Source organism: Gobius niger, assembly GCF_951799975.1.
Source record: "Gobius niger genome assembly, chromosome: 4".
Lineage (NCBI taxonomy): Eukaryota > Metazoa > Chordata > Actinopteri > Gobiiformes > Gobiidae > Gobius > Gobius niger.
Genome location: NC_136855.1, coordinates 40,779,002 through 40,796,100, shown reverse-complemented (window position 1 = coordinate 40,796,100; position 17,099 = coordinate 40,779,002). Strand labels below are relative to the sequence as shown.

The window sequence follows — 17,099 nt, the reverse complement described above, 5'->3', positions numbered from 1 at the left end:
TGGAACCGGTAACTCAGTAACTCCTGCAAGAGCTTAATGTGGCAGTTACCAAATCACTGTGGCTGCTGTTTCTGCCCGAGCACATGACCCAAAATATGTTCTACACTCGGGCCTTTTACTGTAATGGGGACACTTTTATGTTGATGTCCAGAGTAGGGATGGGCGACACCCGACACCAGACAAAAAAAAAAAAAAAAATGTGATAAAAATGTGACAAAATGTGATAAAAAAAAAAAGGCAAATAAATGACAAAAAAATGACAAAAATGTGACAAAAATGTGACACAATGTGACAAAATGTGATAAAAAATGACAAAAATGTGACAAAAAAATGACAAAAAAAATTGACAAAAAAAATGACAAAAAATGACAAAATGTGACAAAATGTGATAAAATGTGACAAAATGTGATAAAAAAATGACAAAAATGTGATAAAAAAAGACAAAAATGTGACAAAAAAATGACAAAAATGTGACAAAAAATGACAAAAATGTGACAAAAAAATGACAAAAAAAATTGACAAAAAAAATGACAAAAAATGACAAAATGTGACAAAAAATGACAAAATGTGACAAAATGTGATAAAAAATGACAAAAATGTGATAAAAAAAGACAAAAATGTGACAAAAAAATGACAAAAAAATGACAAAAATGTGACAAAAAATGACAAAAATGTGATAAAAATGTGATAAAAAATGACAAAAATGTGATAAAAAAAGACAAAAATGTGACAAAAAAATGACAAAAAAATGACAAAAATGTGATAAAAAATGACAAAAATGTGACAAAAAAATTGACCAAAAAAATGACAAAAAAAATTGACAAAAAATGTGACAAAAATGTGACAAAAAATGACAAAAATGTGACAAAAATGTGATAAAAAATTGACAAAAAAATAACAAAAAAGTTACAAAAATGACTTGAATACCCGACAAAAAAATGATGGGAAAAAAATGTGATGACGTGAGGAAAAAGATCTCTCGGTTCAGGCGGGAGTTAAGAGGTTAAAAGAGACTGTAAAATGTCCGCACTGGCGGTGTTAAGTTTACAGTCATAGTGCAGGTGTTTGATAAAGCGACGCTGGTAAAGAGATTATTGCACAGTTTTTGCATATGTGAAACTTCGACCACTGTGTGAAAAATCAATACTTTCACCTGCCGTGTCTCGCCTTAAATGACGAAACTGAGATCATTGTTTTTGGCTACAGACACAGACTCTCTAAAAACCTCCTGCAAGAGCTTAATGTGGTAATCAGCAAATCACTGTGGCTGCTGTTTCTGCCCGAGCACATGACCCAAAATATGTTCTACACTCTGGCCTTTTACTGTAATGGGGACATTTTTTTGTTGATGTCCAGAGTAGGGACGGGCGATACCACATTTTTTGGAATCGATACGATACCGATACTTTTAGGGTCTTTTTTGTCGATACTGATACTGGTCATTTCATATGTGAATGTATTTCAATCAATATACATATCTGAAACTGGTTGTTTTATATAATTAATTGGTCAATTCAAATGATATTACTTTAACTGGTTAATTAAACAATACTAATGTGAAATTAAATACATAAACAACATTTAAAATTAATACTTAAATGACAAACAGAACCTAAACCAGAATGATCAGCCCGGCTCAGTTCAATCCTTTGCTGTTGTGACTGTTTTGGCTCAGAACAAAGAAATAAATCATCCTTTTGTGTTGATAATTGCTGCCCCGCCTTCTTTTTACATATGCAAATTAGTATCGATGCTTTTAGCCCAATATCGATACTTAAAAAGTAGCCGTTTGGTATCGATCCGCCCATCCCTAGTCCAGAGGAGAAGGAGCGACAAAACAGAGGTAAGGTAACTGTGTGAACGAGTCAAAACAAGACTTAAAAATGCAAATAACTGAAAGTATTTTATCTACACTCTTGCCTCTTACTGTAATTGATTAATTTCATGTTGTTTTTATTGATTGTATTTGTTTTTCTTATGTTTTACGCTGCTTTAACTGTGAGGCACTTTGAATCGCCTCGTGTGTGAATTGTGCTCTACAGATAAACTTGCCTTGCCTTGTTTAGGTCATGGACATGTGCAAAGTTTACCATGTTCCAGTGTTGCAGAGGTGACATTAACCGAAAATTCTCCCTCATTTACGGAATGTTTTTTACTTAGACAAAAAAAAGACAAAAAATGACAAAAAAAAGACAAAAAAAAGACAAAAAAAGACAAAAAAAGACAAAAAAAGACAAAAAATAGACAAAAAAAGACAAAAAAAAGACAAAAAATGACAAAAAAAAGACAAAAAAAGACAAAAATAGACAAAAAAATGACAAAAATGACAAAAAAAAGACAAAAAATGACAAAAAAAGACAAAAAATGACAAAAAAAGACAAAAAATGACAAAAAAATGACAAAAAAATGACAAAAAAATTACCAAAAAATTACCAAAAAATGACTAAAAAATGACTAAAAAATGACCAAAAAATGACAAAAAAAATAGACTAAAAAATGACTAAAAAATAGACAAAAAAAGACAAAAAAGACCAAAAAATAGACAAAAAATAGACAAAAAAAGACAAAAAAATAGACAAAAAAATGACAAAAAAATTACCAAAAAAAGACTAAAAAATGACTAAAAAATGACTAAAAAAGACCAAAAAAAGACCAAAAAATAGACAAAAAATAGACAAAAAATAGACAAAAAAAGACAAAAAAATAGACAAAAAAAGACCAAAAAATAGACAAAAAATAGACAAAAAATAGACAAAAAAAGACCAAATAAATGACAAAAAATGACAAAAAAAAGAGAAAAAAATGACAAAAATGACTAAAAAATGACTAAAAAAATGACAAAAAAATGATAAAAAAAAGACAAAAAATGACTAAAAAGACCAAAAAAAGACAAAATGTTTTTTACTTTGACGGAAAATTTCTAAGGCGCAGCTCTGTTGTTTTTCAGAGCGCGGGTCTCTGTCTCTCTCTAAAGTTTCCCAGCGCGTCTTGTCTTGCATGAGCTCTTACAGTTGTATCACTGCCTCGCTCGCTAACTTTCCTAACAACAACACGTGGAAGGAAACCACGATGCAAACGCGGTTAAAGACTAATAATATCCTTCCCTCTGGAGCCGCTCTTCTCACGTCAGTCTCAGGACGAGCTCGTCTATGTCCCCCCCTCTCTCTCTTTCCCTCCCCATGTGCGGAGCGGCGCGTCCTGCAGTGATGGAACTGGTAAACATTGTCCCGTTCACCCACCGTCTCTTACATTCCGTTAATATTGGAAAAAATGCAAATAATAAGCTCCACTTTACTTTTGTATGAGCGTAATCTGAGCCTTGATATTGAGGAGCAGGTGACTCTGAAAGTCGTCTCCTCTCAGACTTTTACACACAAGTTTATGCACATTTCTGCTGCAAAATGTACCAAGACTGTTCAGATCAGGTTTAGTTTAGCTCCATTTATCACATTTTCACTAACATAAATCATATGCAGCCTATATATATATAAACATTTATTTAAAAAGAAAAAAACGCTTATGAGAGATTAATTCATGAAGGATAAAAATTGCTCATGACGGATTTTTTTCAACCCCGTCCTTCAAAATGAAGGAGAGAAATGATCCTGAGCGAAACCACAGCAATGTTGTTCCCCTTGTCATAAATATCCTCGGTCCCGCGCTTTTGTTAGCACGCCGTTAGCTGAAATGGTGGCTTGTGTTTTGTTTTTGTCACGGTTGATTCCCCCTGATGAAGCACCATATAAGACGTCCAAAAACATCGGCAACAAAGAACCCTGCAGCTCAGAGGCTTTAGACGACATGTGATCTTAAAATATCTCTCCTCGCGTGACGAAGGGAACATACGTGACACATGAAACGGGAGCTGGTCTGTATTTTTGGCACAAAGGCACATCAGCACAGAGTTAATAACACCAGAGACTCTGTGATGAAGCGACGCGAGGTGGACGGGTTCGAGCTTATCAGACACTTACAAGGACGAAAGAGTCTGATTTCAGAATCCTGTCGTGCTTCCAAGACTCTAAAGCGCTGGGTCGTGAGGGTTATGTAGACAGTGCAGGTTAAAGGGGCCATATGGAGTTTAAACATATAAAAAAGGAGTTTTCAAAAAGGTGAAAAAGGTGTTGATTTGGGTCCGAAGTGCCGTCATGCACGATCTTAATATAGAAGCTGCAGTTACACGTATGACCTGAGGTGGCAGTAGTGAGTGTGAAATGGAGACATATCATGTGTCTCTTAACTCCCGCCTGAACCGAGCACATTTTCTCCAGTTTGGCTTTACCCCAATCCAAAAGCTTCTGGAAAAAAGGTGAGAAAATAGCGACAGAACTGAGATGAAAACAAGGATGGAGATTTAGAAAAAAGTGAGAAAACTTTGACAAAAATGTGACAAAAAATTGATAAAAAAAGACAAAAAATGACAAAAAAAATGACAAAAAATAAAAAAAAAAATCACAAAAAAAATCACAAAAAAATCACAAAAATTGACAAAAAAAATGACAAACAAATGACAAAAAATGATAAAAAATTTCAAAAATTCTAACAAAAAATAACAAAAAAACCGACAAGAAACCCGACAAAAAATGTACATAAAAAAGACAAAAAAATGACAAAAAAAGACAAAAAAATACAAAAAAAACGACAAAAAATTGGACAAAAAATTGGACAAAAAATTACAAAAAAAATGACAAAAAACCACAAAAAACCACAAAAAATGACAAAAAATGACAAAAAAAGACAAGAAAAATGACAATTTTTTTTACAAAAAATTACAAAAATAAAGACAAAAAAAACGACAAAAAACAACAAAAAATTACCAAAACATTACTAAAAAATTACAAAAAAAAGACAAAAAAGACAAAAAAAAAGACACAAAAAAACACCAAAAATCTGACAAAAAATTACAAAAAAAAAAAAAATACGACAAAAAATGACCAAAGAAAGACAAAACAATGACAAAAAATGACCAAAAACTTACAAGAAACCCAACAAAAAATTTAAACATTTTTTTACAAAAAAAAGACAAAAAAAGACAAAAAAAAGACAAAAAAATTGACTAAAAATTGACTAAAAATTACCCTAAAAAAGACAAAAAATGACAAAAAAAGACAAAAAAGACAAAAAAATTGACACAAAATTACAAAAAAAAAAGACAAAAAACGACAAAAAAAGACTAAAAAGTAGGTTGAAAAAAATGTCAATGTCGACTTTATTTGTATAGCTCGTTTACAACAACACTAGGTGCCCAAAGTGCTTCACATACAGGTACACAATATAAAATTACCGTACACAACAACAAAAACAGACCTGGAGTAATATGTTGTAATACAGTGACAGGCACAATAATAAAGCCTCAAAGCGGCGATTACTGGCCCTCACCGACCGCCCTCAGTCTTAGATCGCGGTGTTATTGCTGCTGCCTATATTTCTGGGTTTTGGAATGCACTATTATGGCGATTGCAGTGATTGAAAAGTGAAATGGTGCTTTTTGGCTCTGAGCTCAGTGTTAGTTGACCTTGAATACATTTGTTCTCCAAGTCCTTTGGATAACTTTTGATTCCACACTTCTCTAGATCTTTTAAAGGGGGGTATTCAGCAAAATGGACTTTTTCAAGCTTTCCATCATGTTATTCTGTCACTCCCTCATTAAAAACATGGCTGAAGTGTTGCCTTGGCACATTCACGTATTTCTGAGTAATCTGTAAAAACTCTGATGGCGGCCATTTTGAGTAATCTGTAAAAACTCTGATGGCGGCCATTTTGAGTAATCTGTATAAACTCTGACGGCGGCCATTTTGAGTAATCTGTACAAACTCTGATGGCGGCCATTTTGAGTAATCTGTATAAACTCTGACGGCGGCCATTTTGAGTAATCTGTAAAAACTCTGATGGCGGCCATTTTAGGGATAGGTTTGCCTGAGTCCTCCTAGGAACGCCCCCACCTCCTGGAGACGCCTCCGAGCTTTGTAACCGACCACTGCTCCTCAGCAGAACCCCCTCCCCACTGATGCCACAGACAGCGTGTGGAGGGGGCGTGTCTAAAGGCTCAGAGGTTCTTAAAGAGACAGAGGCCTATTTCAAGACATTCACTACAGCCATTTTGAGAGAGACATTTTATACAAGGCAGTTATTCTAATTTACTGCATTTACAGACCAACAGAAGGTTTGTCATCATTGAGTTGTGCAGCCGTGATTCTCAATATATGAATTCCAAACAAGTGAGTGTTTGACTGTGATGATTTGTGGCGTTGCAGAATTGGCAAATAATAGATGAAAACTGTGTGAAAAATGTAACTCTTGTTCCAAACTTTTCCCTCCCAGTGGTTTGTGTGCGAGTCCGGTCTCAACATGAAAAGGGGAAATGAAGTATTAACTGTATAAACCTCTGTATTCGTTTGTGTTTTCGTTGCAGTTGTGTCCAAAGGGCCCTCGCTGCCCCGGGACCCCGAGGCGGACGTGGAGGCGGCCCCCAGCCCCCCCACAGACCCCCCCGGCTCCCCCGAACCTGTGGACCCCGACAACCCCAAAGCCAAGAGCTCCCGGAGGAAAACCCGAGCGGAGGAGAGCGCTTAGAGACTGAGCCCCGCCTGTACATACTGTAAATGATCTGAACGGGGAGGATTGTATATTAGAAACACATCTTCATCACTTCATCTCACCCTTTTCCTTGATTAGAATGAGCTGTATTTATTTAGAGAAGTCTTTTTGGTTTGGCTTTCGGACGATGTGGCGAAACTCACATAGGAAACAGGAGGAGGTTTATTGATTTTTACGGCTAAAGTTGCGCATCAGGGCTCCAGACCGAGACCGAAATAGTCGCTGCTAAAATACGCGACTATTTTAGGGTGGTTTTGCTGTTACTGCCTCTCGCTCACAGCACTGCAACATGACAGAAAGATCCACAGAAAAGAAGCCATTTTGGATCAGTTTGACAGGATTTGATTTTACTTTTCTCTTCTTTACAAAGGTTCTGTGAACGAGAGCCCTTAGAGACGATTGTGTTCAGATAATGCTGACAATCCGAGCCACAACCAAACCACTCGGGCTGTTTCTCGATGTCCAGGATCCTTCCACCTCGTTGTCTTCCTCAGGAGTGTCCTCTCATTTGGAAATCACACGATAAAATACCTGTAAATGCGAAAAACAACAAACAAAAAAGAGGTCAGAAAGCTGTTCATGAACTGGTTTTGGTCGGATGTCTTAGGCTCAGGGGCAGGACTGGCCGTATGTCCTGTATTCTGGAAGAGCACAGAAGGGCCACCGGCTCTAGGGCCACCGGTCGGGCCTCTCACTTATAAGGGTAAGGCCCTTATCCCCCCCGGGCGTAACCGAGCTTTACCCAAATCTAAAAGCGTAAAAGAAAAGCATCCGAAAACGAAAATGTGCTGGAAAAGCGACAAAAACACAAGAAAATGTGACGAAAAAATTACAACAAAGCGATGAAAAAACAACAAAAACATGACCAAAAAAAACAGCGAAAATCAAGAGACAAAAACACAACGAAAAAGCAACAAAAACATGACAAAAATGCAGCGACAACGTGACAAAAAGTTACCGTCACTTTTCTAGATTTGAGCTTTCAAATGAGGCGTCACAGTGTTGCTCTCCAGTCAAGAAGCCTTTAGATTTGGGTAAAGCCGAACTGGAGAAAATGCTCTGGGTTAAGGCGGGGGGTCAGAGGTTCACATGTGTATTTGTGGAAGTGTCGCATTTACGCTAATTTGGGCCAGGCAGGTCAGAGTCCAGGCCTGTTCTTCAGTCCCAGTCCCGCCCCTGCTTAGGCTGGGTTTACACTGTGCATTTTTAGACACATTTCTGGCGCCATTTTGAAGTCATGTGATCTCCGTGTCCTCGGCGTCTCTGTTGTGCGATCACAGGAGGCCACGAGCCGCTCACCACAAACGGCCGAAAGTCACACGGTCACAAGGTTTTCAAACATGTTTTTTAGCGAGTCGTGCGGTCCTGGTGCTGTGGCGGCGCAGAGACCAGACCTGGGCCACATCCGGCCCGCGAGATGATTCAGTCCGACCCACGACTTGTAGGGCATAAATTCTAAGTATGTCCAAAACAAAGTAAGTCTAGCCCATTCCTGTGCGGAGTGATGAACGCTCACTCCAGCCACAAGGGGGCAGCTTACATCAAAACAAAAGGAAGGAATTCCACATGTGTCCAGCAGAGGGCGCTGACATAAAGAGAGATCAGGATATAAACAACACAGTGTAGTCAAGTGGGACATGGACAGTCTGAGTGTGGAGTGAATGAATATTGACACAAAGTAGCAGAGACTGAAGTGCTATAAGTGTTTTTAAGAGGCTGCAGTCCTGTCAGCCTCATTATTGTTCATTTATTGAAAAAAGTTTCCTTAATAGTATTTTCCAAATCCAAACATTTTTTTTTTTTGGAGCTTTTGTTTGAGCAGAGGTGCTTTCAGTGCGATGGTTGAAGTTGACCAGGATAAAAAGTGGAATAACCTAAATAACGACGCTCACACCAGCGCGTCCTTGGCTTGACCTGGATCAATATTTACAGAAAATAAACGTCCTTCTAAATAACGGTAGATCTCAGATATTCAAAATACACAAAGTGTTTGTTTGAGTTACTGTTGGTGCTTCTCATGTGGCCCATAGACGGTGAGAGGAGGAGGGAGACCCGGCACGGTGGCACAGTGGGTTTTAGTCTGATGGTCAGAATCACCTGGCTGGAGGATTCACCTAATGTACATGTTTTTAGTGGTAGGGGAAACTGGAGTACCCGGAGGAAACCTACGCAGACACGGGGCAGCCCAGGTGGGAATCGAACCCGGGACCTTCTAGCTGTGAAGTGGAGCTAGAAGGTCCCGGGTTCGATTCCCACCTGGGCTGCCCCGTGTCTGCGTAGGTTTCCTCCGGGTACTCCAGTTTCCCCTACCACTAAAAACATGTACAATAGTCCAGGATGAGAGTATGTTTGAGTGTCTGCACTGCAAAAAGTGAATATCAAGCATTGGCTTAAATGACTTGAATTGAGGAAATGTTTCTTGTTTTGAGCGGTTTTCACTCATTTAGACACTTTTCCTGATCGGACCGAGTTTGCTTTGCTTGTTTGAGGACATTTCAGACCAGTTCTAGGGTAAATCTCGCTTGAAATAAGAAAGTAAAATTGCCAATGAGATAAGACCAATTTTCTTTCCCCATTGGCAAAGAAAATGAGCTGAAATAAGGACGAAATGTATCGAAACGAGTCAGAAACATCTCAGAACAAGTGAAATAATCTGGGACAAATGCCCAACAACTTCTTAACTCGTCAAAACAACTAAAATGTGGTCAGCCGTGAGCGCCTCCATCGTCTGTGATTCATTTAGCTTGTTGAAAGTGGGTGCACAGTGTCTGCCCAGCTTTACTGTTTGAACATTTTGGCCTGAATAAAATACTTTTCAGTTCAAATTTCAAATATGAAATAAATGCAGCAGGTCCGGTTTATTGTAGCGAATATCCTACGATTGCAGAGTCGAGCTGCGAGGTCCGAGTGAAGTGGAACCACGTGGACTCAGAGAAACAGCCCTCGTCTCAGCCACACTGTAAATGTCGTGATGAAGTGCAGAGAAGATGAGATGTTTATTAGATCTATATGTTTAATAATAAATGAGACTGAAAACTGACTGTGCTTTGTTTATTCCATGTCCTGTTTCCGCCCTAAAGCAGAGCCATGGTCTATATAGTATATTAGGGATGTCCCGATCCGATACTGGTATGGGATATTGGGGGCCAATACATGCCTTTCAGTCATGTGACTTTTGTAGTTATGGCAGCCATTTTGAATATCGAAGTCGACTTTTGCAGTAGTACAACACGTAACAATATCTCCACTCAGGATCAACGGACTGACAGAGGCATTTTTATATACTCGAAATCATGGCTCTAGAACAGGGGTGTCCAAAGTGCGGCCCAGGGGCCAAAATTGGTCATTCGTTTGTGCTTCGTTTGTGCTTCGTTTGTGCACATAAAATGAGCGTTCGTGCGCACTTCGTTTTTGAGGTATTGATCGTTCATTGGTAGTTGGCTCGGGTCTTGGTCCTCTTTGTTTGGTCTGGTCTTGGTTTGGTTCTTAGTCTTGATCTTTGTTCGGGTCTTGGTTTTAGTCTGGGTCATGGTTCAGGTCTTGGTTTTAGTCTGGGTCTTGGTTTTAGTCTGGGTCTTGGTTTTAGTCTGGGTCTTGGTTTTAGTCTGGGTCATGGTTCGGGTCTTGGTTTTAGTCTGGGTCATGGTTCGGGTCTTGGTTTTAGTCTGGGTCATGGTTCAGGTCTTGGTTTTAGTCTGGTCTTGGTTCGGGTCATGGTTTGGGTCATGGTTTGGGTCTTGGTTTTAGTCTGGGTCATGGTTCGGGTCTTGGTTTTAGTCTGGGTCTTGGTTCGGGTCTTGGTTTGGGTCTTGGTTCGGGTCTTGGTTTTAGTCTGGGTCTTGGTTCGGGTCTTGGTTTTAGTCTGGGTCTTGGTTCAGGTCTTGGTTTTAGTCTGGGTCTTGGTTCAGGTCTTGGTTTTAGTCTGGGTCTTGGTTCAGGTCTTGGTTTTAGTCTGGGTCTTGGTTCGGGTCTTGGTTTTAGTCTGGGTCTTGGTTCAGGTCTTGGTTTTAGTCTGGGTCTTGGTTCGGGTCTTGGTTTTAGTCTGGGTCTTGGTTCGGGTCTTGGTTTGGGTCTTGGTTCAGGTCTTGGTTTTAGTCTGGGTCTTGGTTCAGGTCTTGGTTTTAGTCTGGGTCATGGTTCAGGTCTTGGTTTTAGTCTGGGTTTTAGTCTGGGTTTTAGTCTGGGTTTTAGTCTGGGTCTTGGTTCGGGTCTTGGTTTTAGTCTGGGTCATGGTTCGGGTCTTGGTTTTAGTCTGGGTCTTGGTTCAGGTCTTGGTTTTAGTCTGGGTCTTGGTTCAGGTCTTGGTTTTAGTCTGGGTCTTGGTTCAGGTCTTGGTTTTAGTCTGGGTCTTGGTTCGGGTCTTGGTTTTAGTCTGGGTTTTAGTCTGGGTTTTAGTCTGGGTCTTTGTTCGGGTCTTGGTTTTAGTCTGGGTCTTGGTTCGGGTCTTGGTTTTAGTCTGGGTCTTGGTTCGGGTCTTGGTTTTAGTCTGGGTCATGGTTCGGGTCTTGGTTTTAGTCTGGGTCTTGGTTCGGGTCTGGGTTTTAGTCTGGGTCATGGTTCAGGTCTTGGTTTTAGTCTGGGTCATGGTTCAGGTCTTGGTTTTAGTCTGGGTCATGGTTCAGGTCTTGGTTTTAGTCTGGGTCATGGTTCAGGTCTTGGTTTTAGTCTGGGTCTTGGTTCGGGTCTTGGTTTTAGTCTGGGTCTTGGTTCGGGTCTTGGTTCAGGTCTTGGTTTTAGTCTGGGTCATGGTTCGGGTCTTGGTTTTAGTCTGGGTCTTGGTTCGGGTCTTGGTTTTAGTCTGGGTCTTGGTTCGGGTCTTGGTTTTAGTCTGGGTCTTGGTTCGGGTCTTGGTTTTAGTCTGGGTCTCTGTTCGGGTCTTGGTTTTAGTCTGGGTCATGGTTCAGGTCTTGGTTTTAGTCTGGGTCTTGGTTTGGGTCATGGTTTGGGTCTTGGTTTGGGTCTTGGTTTTAGTCTGGGTCATGGTTTGGGTCATGGTTTGGGTCTTGGTTTGGGTCTTGGTTTTAGTCTGGGTCATGGTTTGGGTCATGGTTTTAGTCTGGGTCATGGTTTTAGTCTGGGTCTTGGTTCGGGTCTTTGTTTGGGTCTTGGTTTTAGTCTGGTCTTGGTTCGGGTCTTGGTTTTAGTCTGGGTCTTGGTTTGGGTCTTGGTTTTAGTCTGGGTCTTGGTTTGGGTCTTGGTTTTAGTCTGGGTCTTGGTTTGGGTCTTGGTTTGGGTCTTGGTTTGGGTCTTAGTTTTAGTCTGGGTCTTGGTTCGGGTCTTGGTTTTAGTCTGGGTCTCTGTTCGGGTCTTGGTTTTAGTCTGGGTCTTGGTTTGGGTCTTGGTTCGGGTCTTGGTTTTAGTCTGGGTTTTAGTCTGGGTTTTAGTCTGGGTTTTAGTCTGGGTCATGGTTTGGGTCATGGTTTGGGTCATGGTTTGGGTCTTGGTTTTAGTCTGGGTCTTGGTTCGGGTCTTGGTTTTAGTCTGGGTCTTGGTTCGGGTCTTGGTTTTAGTCTGGGTCTTGGTTTGGGTCTTGGTTTTAGTCTGGGTCTTGGTTTGGGTCTTGGTTTTAGTCTGGGTCTTGGTTCGGGTCTTGGTTTTAGTCTGGGTCTTGGTTCGGGTCTTGGTTTTAGTCTGGGTCTTGGTTCAGGTCTTGGTTTTAGTCTGGGTCTTGGTTCAGGTCTTGGTTTTAGTCTGGGTCTTGGTTCAGGTCTTGGTTTTAGTCTGGGTTTTAGTCTGGGTTTTAGTCTGGGTCTTGGTTCAGGTCTTGGTTTTAGTCTGGGTCTTGGTTCGGGTCTTGGTTTTAGTCTGGGTCATGGTTCAGGTCTTGGTTTTAGTCGGGGTCATGGTTCAGGTCTTGGTTTTAGTCTGGGTTTTAGTCTGGGTCTTGGTTCAGGTCTTGGTTCGGGTCTTGGTTCAGGTCTTGGTTTTAGTCTGGGTCTTGGTTCAGGTCTTGGTTTTAGTCTGGGTTTTAGTCTGGGTCTTGGTTCAGGTCTTGGTTTTAGTCTGGGTCTTGGTTCGGGTCTTGGTTTTAGTCTGGGTCATGGTTCAGGTCTTGGTTTTAGTCGGGGTCATGGTTCAGGTCTTGGTTTTAGTCTGGGTCTTGGTTCGGGTCTTGGTTTTAGTCTGGGTTTTAGTCTGGGTTTTAGTCTGGGTCTTGGTTTGGGTCATGGTTTTAGTCTGGGTCTTGGTTCAGGTCTTGGTTTTAGTCGGGGTCATGGTTCAGGTCTTGGTTTTAGTCTGGGTCTTGGTTCGGGTCTTGGTTTTAGTCTGGGTCTTGGTTCGGGTCTTGGTTTTAGTCGGGGTCTTGGTTCAGGTCTTGGTTTTAGTCGGGGTCTTGGTTCGGGTCATGGTTCGGGTCTTGGTTTGGGTCTTGGTTTTAGTCTGGGTCTTGGTTCGGGTCTTGGTTTTAGTCGGGGTCTTGGTTCAGGTCTTGGTTTTAGTCGGGGTCTTGGTTCGGGTCTTGGTTCGGGTCTTGGTTTTAGTCTGGGTTTTAGTCTGGGTTTTAGTCTGGGTTTTAGTCTGGGTCATGGTTTGGGTCTTGGTTTTAGTCTGGGTTTTAGTCTGGGTCATGGTTTGGGTCTTGGTTCAGGTCTGGGTTTTAGTCTGGGTTTTAGTCTGGGTCTTGGTTTTAGTCTGGGTCATGGTTCAGGTCTTGGTTTTAGTCTGGGTCATGGTTTGGGTCTTGGTTTTAGTCTGGGTCTTGGTTCGGGTCTTGGTTTTAGTCTGGGTCATGGTTTGGGTCTTGGTTTTAGTCTGGGTCTTGGTTTTAGTCTGGGTCATGGTTTGGGTCTTGGTTCAGGTCTTGGTTTTAGTCTGGGTCTTGGTTCAGGTCTTGGTTTTAGTCTGGGTCTTGGTTCAGGTCTTGGTTTTAGTCTGGGTCATGGTTCAGGTCTTGGTTTTAGTCTGGGTCATGGTTTGGGTCTTGGTTTTAGTCTGGGTCTTGGTTCGGGTCTTGGTTTTAGTCTGGGTCATGGTTTGGGTCTTGGTTTTAGTCTGGGTCTTGGTTTTAGTCTGGGTCATGGTTTGGGTCTTGGTTCAGGTCTTGGTTTTAGTCTGGGTCTTGGTTCAGGTCTTGGTTTTAGTCTGGGTCATGGTTCAGGTCTTGGTTCGGGTCTTGGTTTTAGTCTGGGTCATGGTTCAGGTCTTGGTTTTAGTCTGGGTCTTGGTTTTAGTCTGGGTCTTGGTTTGGGTCTTGGTTTTAGTCTGGGTCTTGGTTCGGGTCATGGTTTGGGTCTTGGTTTTAGTCTGGGTCTTGGTTCGGGTCTTGGTTTTAGTCTGGGTCTTGGTTCGGGTCTTGGTTTTAGTCTGGGTCATGGTTCAGGTCTTGGTTCAGGTCTTGGTTTTAGTCTGGGTCATGGTTCAGGTCTTGGTTTTAGTCTGGGTCTTGGTTTTAGTCTGGGTCTTGGTTTGGGTCTTGGTTTTAGTCTGGGTCTTGGTTCGGGTCATGGTTTGGGTCTTGGTTTTAGTCTGGGTCATGGTTCAGGTCTTGGTTTTAGTCTGGGTCATGGTTCAGGTCTTGGTTTTAGTCTGGGTCTTGGTTTGGGTCTTGGTTTTAGTCTGGGTCTTGGTTCGGGTCTTGGTTTTAGTCTGGGTCTTGGTTCGGGTCATGGTTTGGGTCTTGGTTTTAGTCTGGGTCTTGGTTCGGGTCTTGGTTTTAGTCTGGGTCTTGGTTTTAGTCTGGGTCTTGGTTCGGGTCTTGGTTTTAGTCTGGGTCTCTGTTCGGGTCTTGGTTTTAGTCTGGGTCATGGTTCAGGTCTTGGTTTTAGTCTGGGTCTTGGTTTGGGTCATGGTTTGGGTCTTGGTTTGGGTCTTGGTTTTAGTCTGGGTCATGGTTTGGGTCATGGTTTTAGTCTGGGTCTTGGTTCGGGTCTTTGTTTGGGTCTTGGTTTTAGTCTGGTCTTGGTTCGGGTCTTGGTTTTAGTCTGGGTCTTGGTTTGGGTCTTGGTTTTAGTCTGGGTCTTGGTTTGGGTCTTGGTTTTAGTCTGGGTCATGGTTTGGGTCTTGGTTTGGGTCTTGGTTTGGGTCTTAGTTTTAGTCTGGGTCTTGGTTCGGGTCTTGGTTTTAGTCTGGGTCTCTGTTCGGGTCTTGGTTTTAGTCTGGGTCATGGTTCAGGTCTTGGTTTTAGTCTGGGTCATGGTTTGGGTCATGGTTTTAGTCTGGGTCATGGTTTGGGTCATGGTTTTAGTCTGGGTCATGGTTTGGGTCATGGTTTGGGTCTTGGTTTGGGTCTTGGTTTTAGTCTGGGTCATGGTTTTAGTCTGGGTCTTGGTTCGGGTCTTTGTTTGGGTCTTGGTTTTAGTCTGGTCTTGGTTCGGGTCTTGGTTTTAGTCTGGGTCTTGGTTCAGGTCTTGGTTTTAGTCTGGGTCTTGGTTTGGGTCTTGGTTTTAGTCTGGGTCTTGGTTTGGGTCTTGGTTTGGGTCTTGGTTTGGGTCTTAGTTTTAGTCTGGGTCTTGGTTCGGGTCTTGGTTTTAGTCTGGGTCTTGGTTTGGGTCTTGGTTTGGGTCTTAGTTTTAGTCTGGGTCTCTGTTCGGGTCTTGGAAAAGTTGAAAACTGCTGAAAATCAGGAAAAAGACAGAAGTTAAATAAAACATAAAGAAACATGAAAAACAATTATTGATGCGGAGGATCCACAGTCAATCAATATCTCACCAATGAAGCACCAACGAAGCACAAACGAAGCCCCAACGAAGCACCAACGAAGCACCGACGAAGCACCAACGAAGCACCGACGAAGCACCGACGAAGCACCAACGAAGCACCGACGAAGCACCGACGAAGCACCGACGAAGCACCGACGAAGCACCGACGAAGCACCGACGAAGCACCAACGAAGCACCGACGAAGCACCGACGAAGCACCAACGAAGCACCGACGAAGCACCAACGAAGCACCGACGAAGCACCGACGAAGCACCGACGAAGCACCGACGAAGCACCGACGAAGCACCGACGAAGCACCGACGAAGCACCGACGAAGCACCGACGAAGCACCAACGAAGCACCGACGAAGCACCGACGAAGCACCGACGAAGCACCAACGAAGCACCAACAAAGCACCAACGAAGCACAAACGAAGCACCAAAGAAGCACAAACGAAGCGCCAACGAAGCACCAACGAAGCACCAACGAAGCACCAACGAAGCACCAACGAAGCACCAACGAAGCGCCAACGAAGCACCAACGAAGCGCCAACGAAGCACCAACGAAGCACCAACGAAGCACCAACAAAGCACCAACGAAGCACAAACGAAGCACCAAAGAAGCACAAACGAAGCGCCAACGAAGCACCAACGAAGCACCAACGAAGCACCAACGAAGCACCAACGAAGCACCAACGAAGCACCAACGAAGCACCAACAAAGCACCAACGAAGCACCAACGAAGCACCAACGAAGCGCCAACGAAGCGCCAACGAAGCACCAACAAAGCACCAACGAAGCGCCAACGAAGCGCCAACAAAGCACCAACAAAGCACCAACAAAGCACCAACGAAGCGCCAACGAAGCACCAACAAAGCACCAACAAAGCACCAACGAAGCACCAACAAAGCACCAACGAAGCGCCAACGAAGCACCAACAAAGCACCAACGAAGCGCCAACAAAGCACCAACAAAGCACCAACGAAGTGGGACCAACAAAGCACCAACGAAGCGCCAACGAAGCACCAACGAAGCACCAACAAAGCACCAACAAAGCACCAACGAAGCACCAACGAAGCACCAACGAAGCACCAACAAAGCACCAACAAAGCACCAACGAAGCACCAACGAAGCACCAACAAAGCACCAACGAAGCGCCAACGAAGCGCCAACGAAGCACCAACGAAGCACCAACGAAGCACCAACGAAGCACCAACGAAGCACCAACAAAGCACCAACGAAGCACCAACGAAGCACCAACAAAGCACCAACAAAGCACCAACGAAGCGCCAACGAAGCACCAACGAAGCGCCAACGAAGCGCCAACGAAGCGCCAACGAAGCACCAACGAAGCACCAACGAAGCACCAACGAAGCACCAACGAAGCACCAACAAAGTGGCACCAACGAAGCACCAACAAAGCACCAACGAAGCGCCAACGAAGCACCAACGAAGCACCAACGAAGCGCCAACGAAGCACCAACGAAGCACCAACGAAGCACCAACAAAGCACCAACGAAGCGCCAACGAAGCGCCAACGAAGCACCAACGAAGCACCAACAAAGCACCAACGAAGCGCCAACGAAGCACCAACGAAGCGCCAACGAAGCACCAACGAAGCGCCAACGAAGCACCAACAAAGCACCAACGAAGCACCAACAAAGCACCAACGAAGCGCCAACGAAGCACCAACGAAGCGCCAACAAAGCGCCAACGAAGCGCCAACGAAGCACCAACAAAGCACCAACGAAGCGCCAACGAAGCACCAACAAAGTGGCAACGAAGCACCAACGAAGCGCCAACAAAGCACCAACGAAGCACCAACGAAGCACCAACAAAGCACCAACGAAGCGCCAACGAAGCA

At 43.0% G+C, this 17,099-nt stretch overlaps 1 protein-coding gene across 1 annotated transcript in view; it reads left to right on the top strand.

Moving 5' to 3' along the window:
- The window catches only part of bbs4 (Bardet-Biedl syndrome 4), a 69,113-nt gene extending 62,536 nt beyond the window's left edge, over positions 1–6,577 (top strand). Inside the window, exon 16 of the mRNA XM_079554716.1 lies at positions 6,413–6,577. Coding sequence (XP_079410842.1) covers positions 6,413–6,573 — 161 coding nt within the window. The 3' untranslated portion in view covers positions 6,574–6,577. The remainder of the gene's footprint in view (positions 1–6,412) is intronic.
- Positions 6,578–17,099: the final 10,522 nt, after the last annotated feature.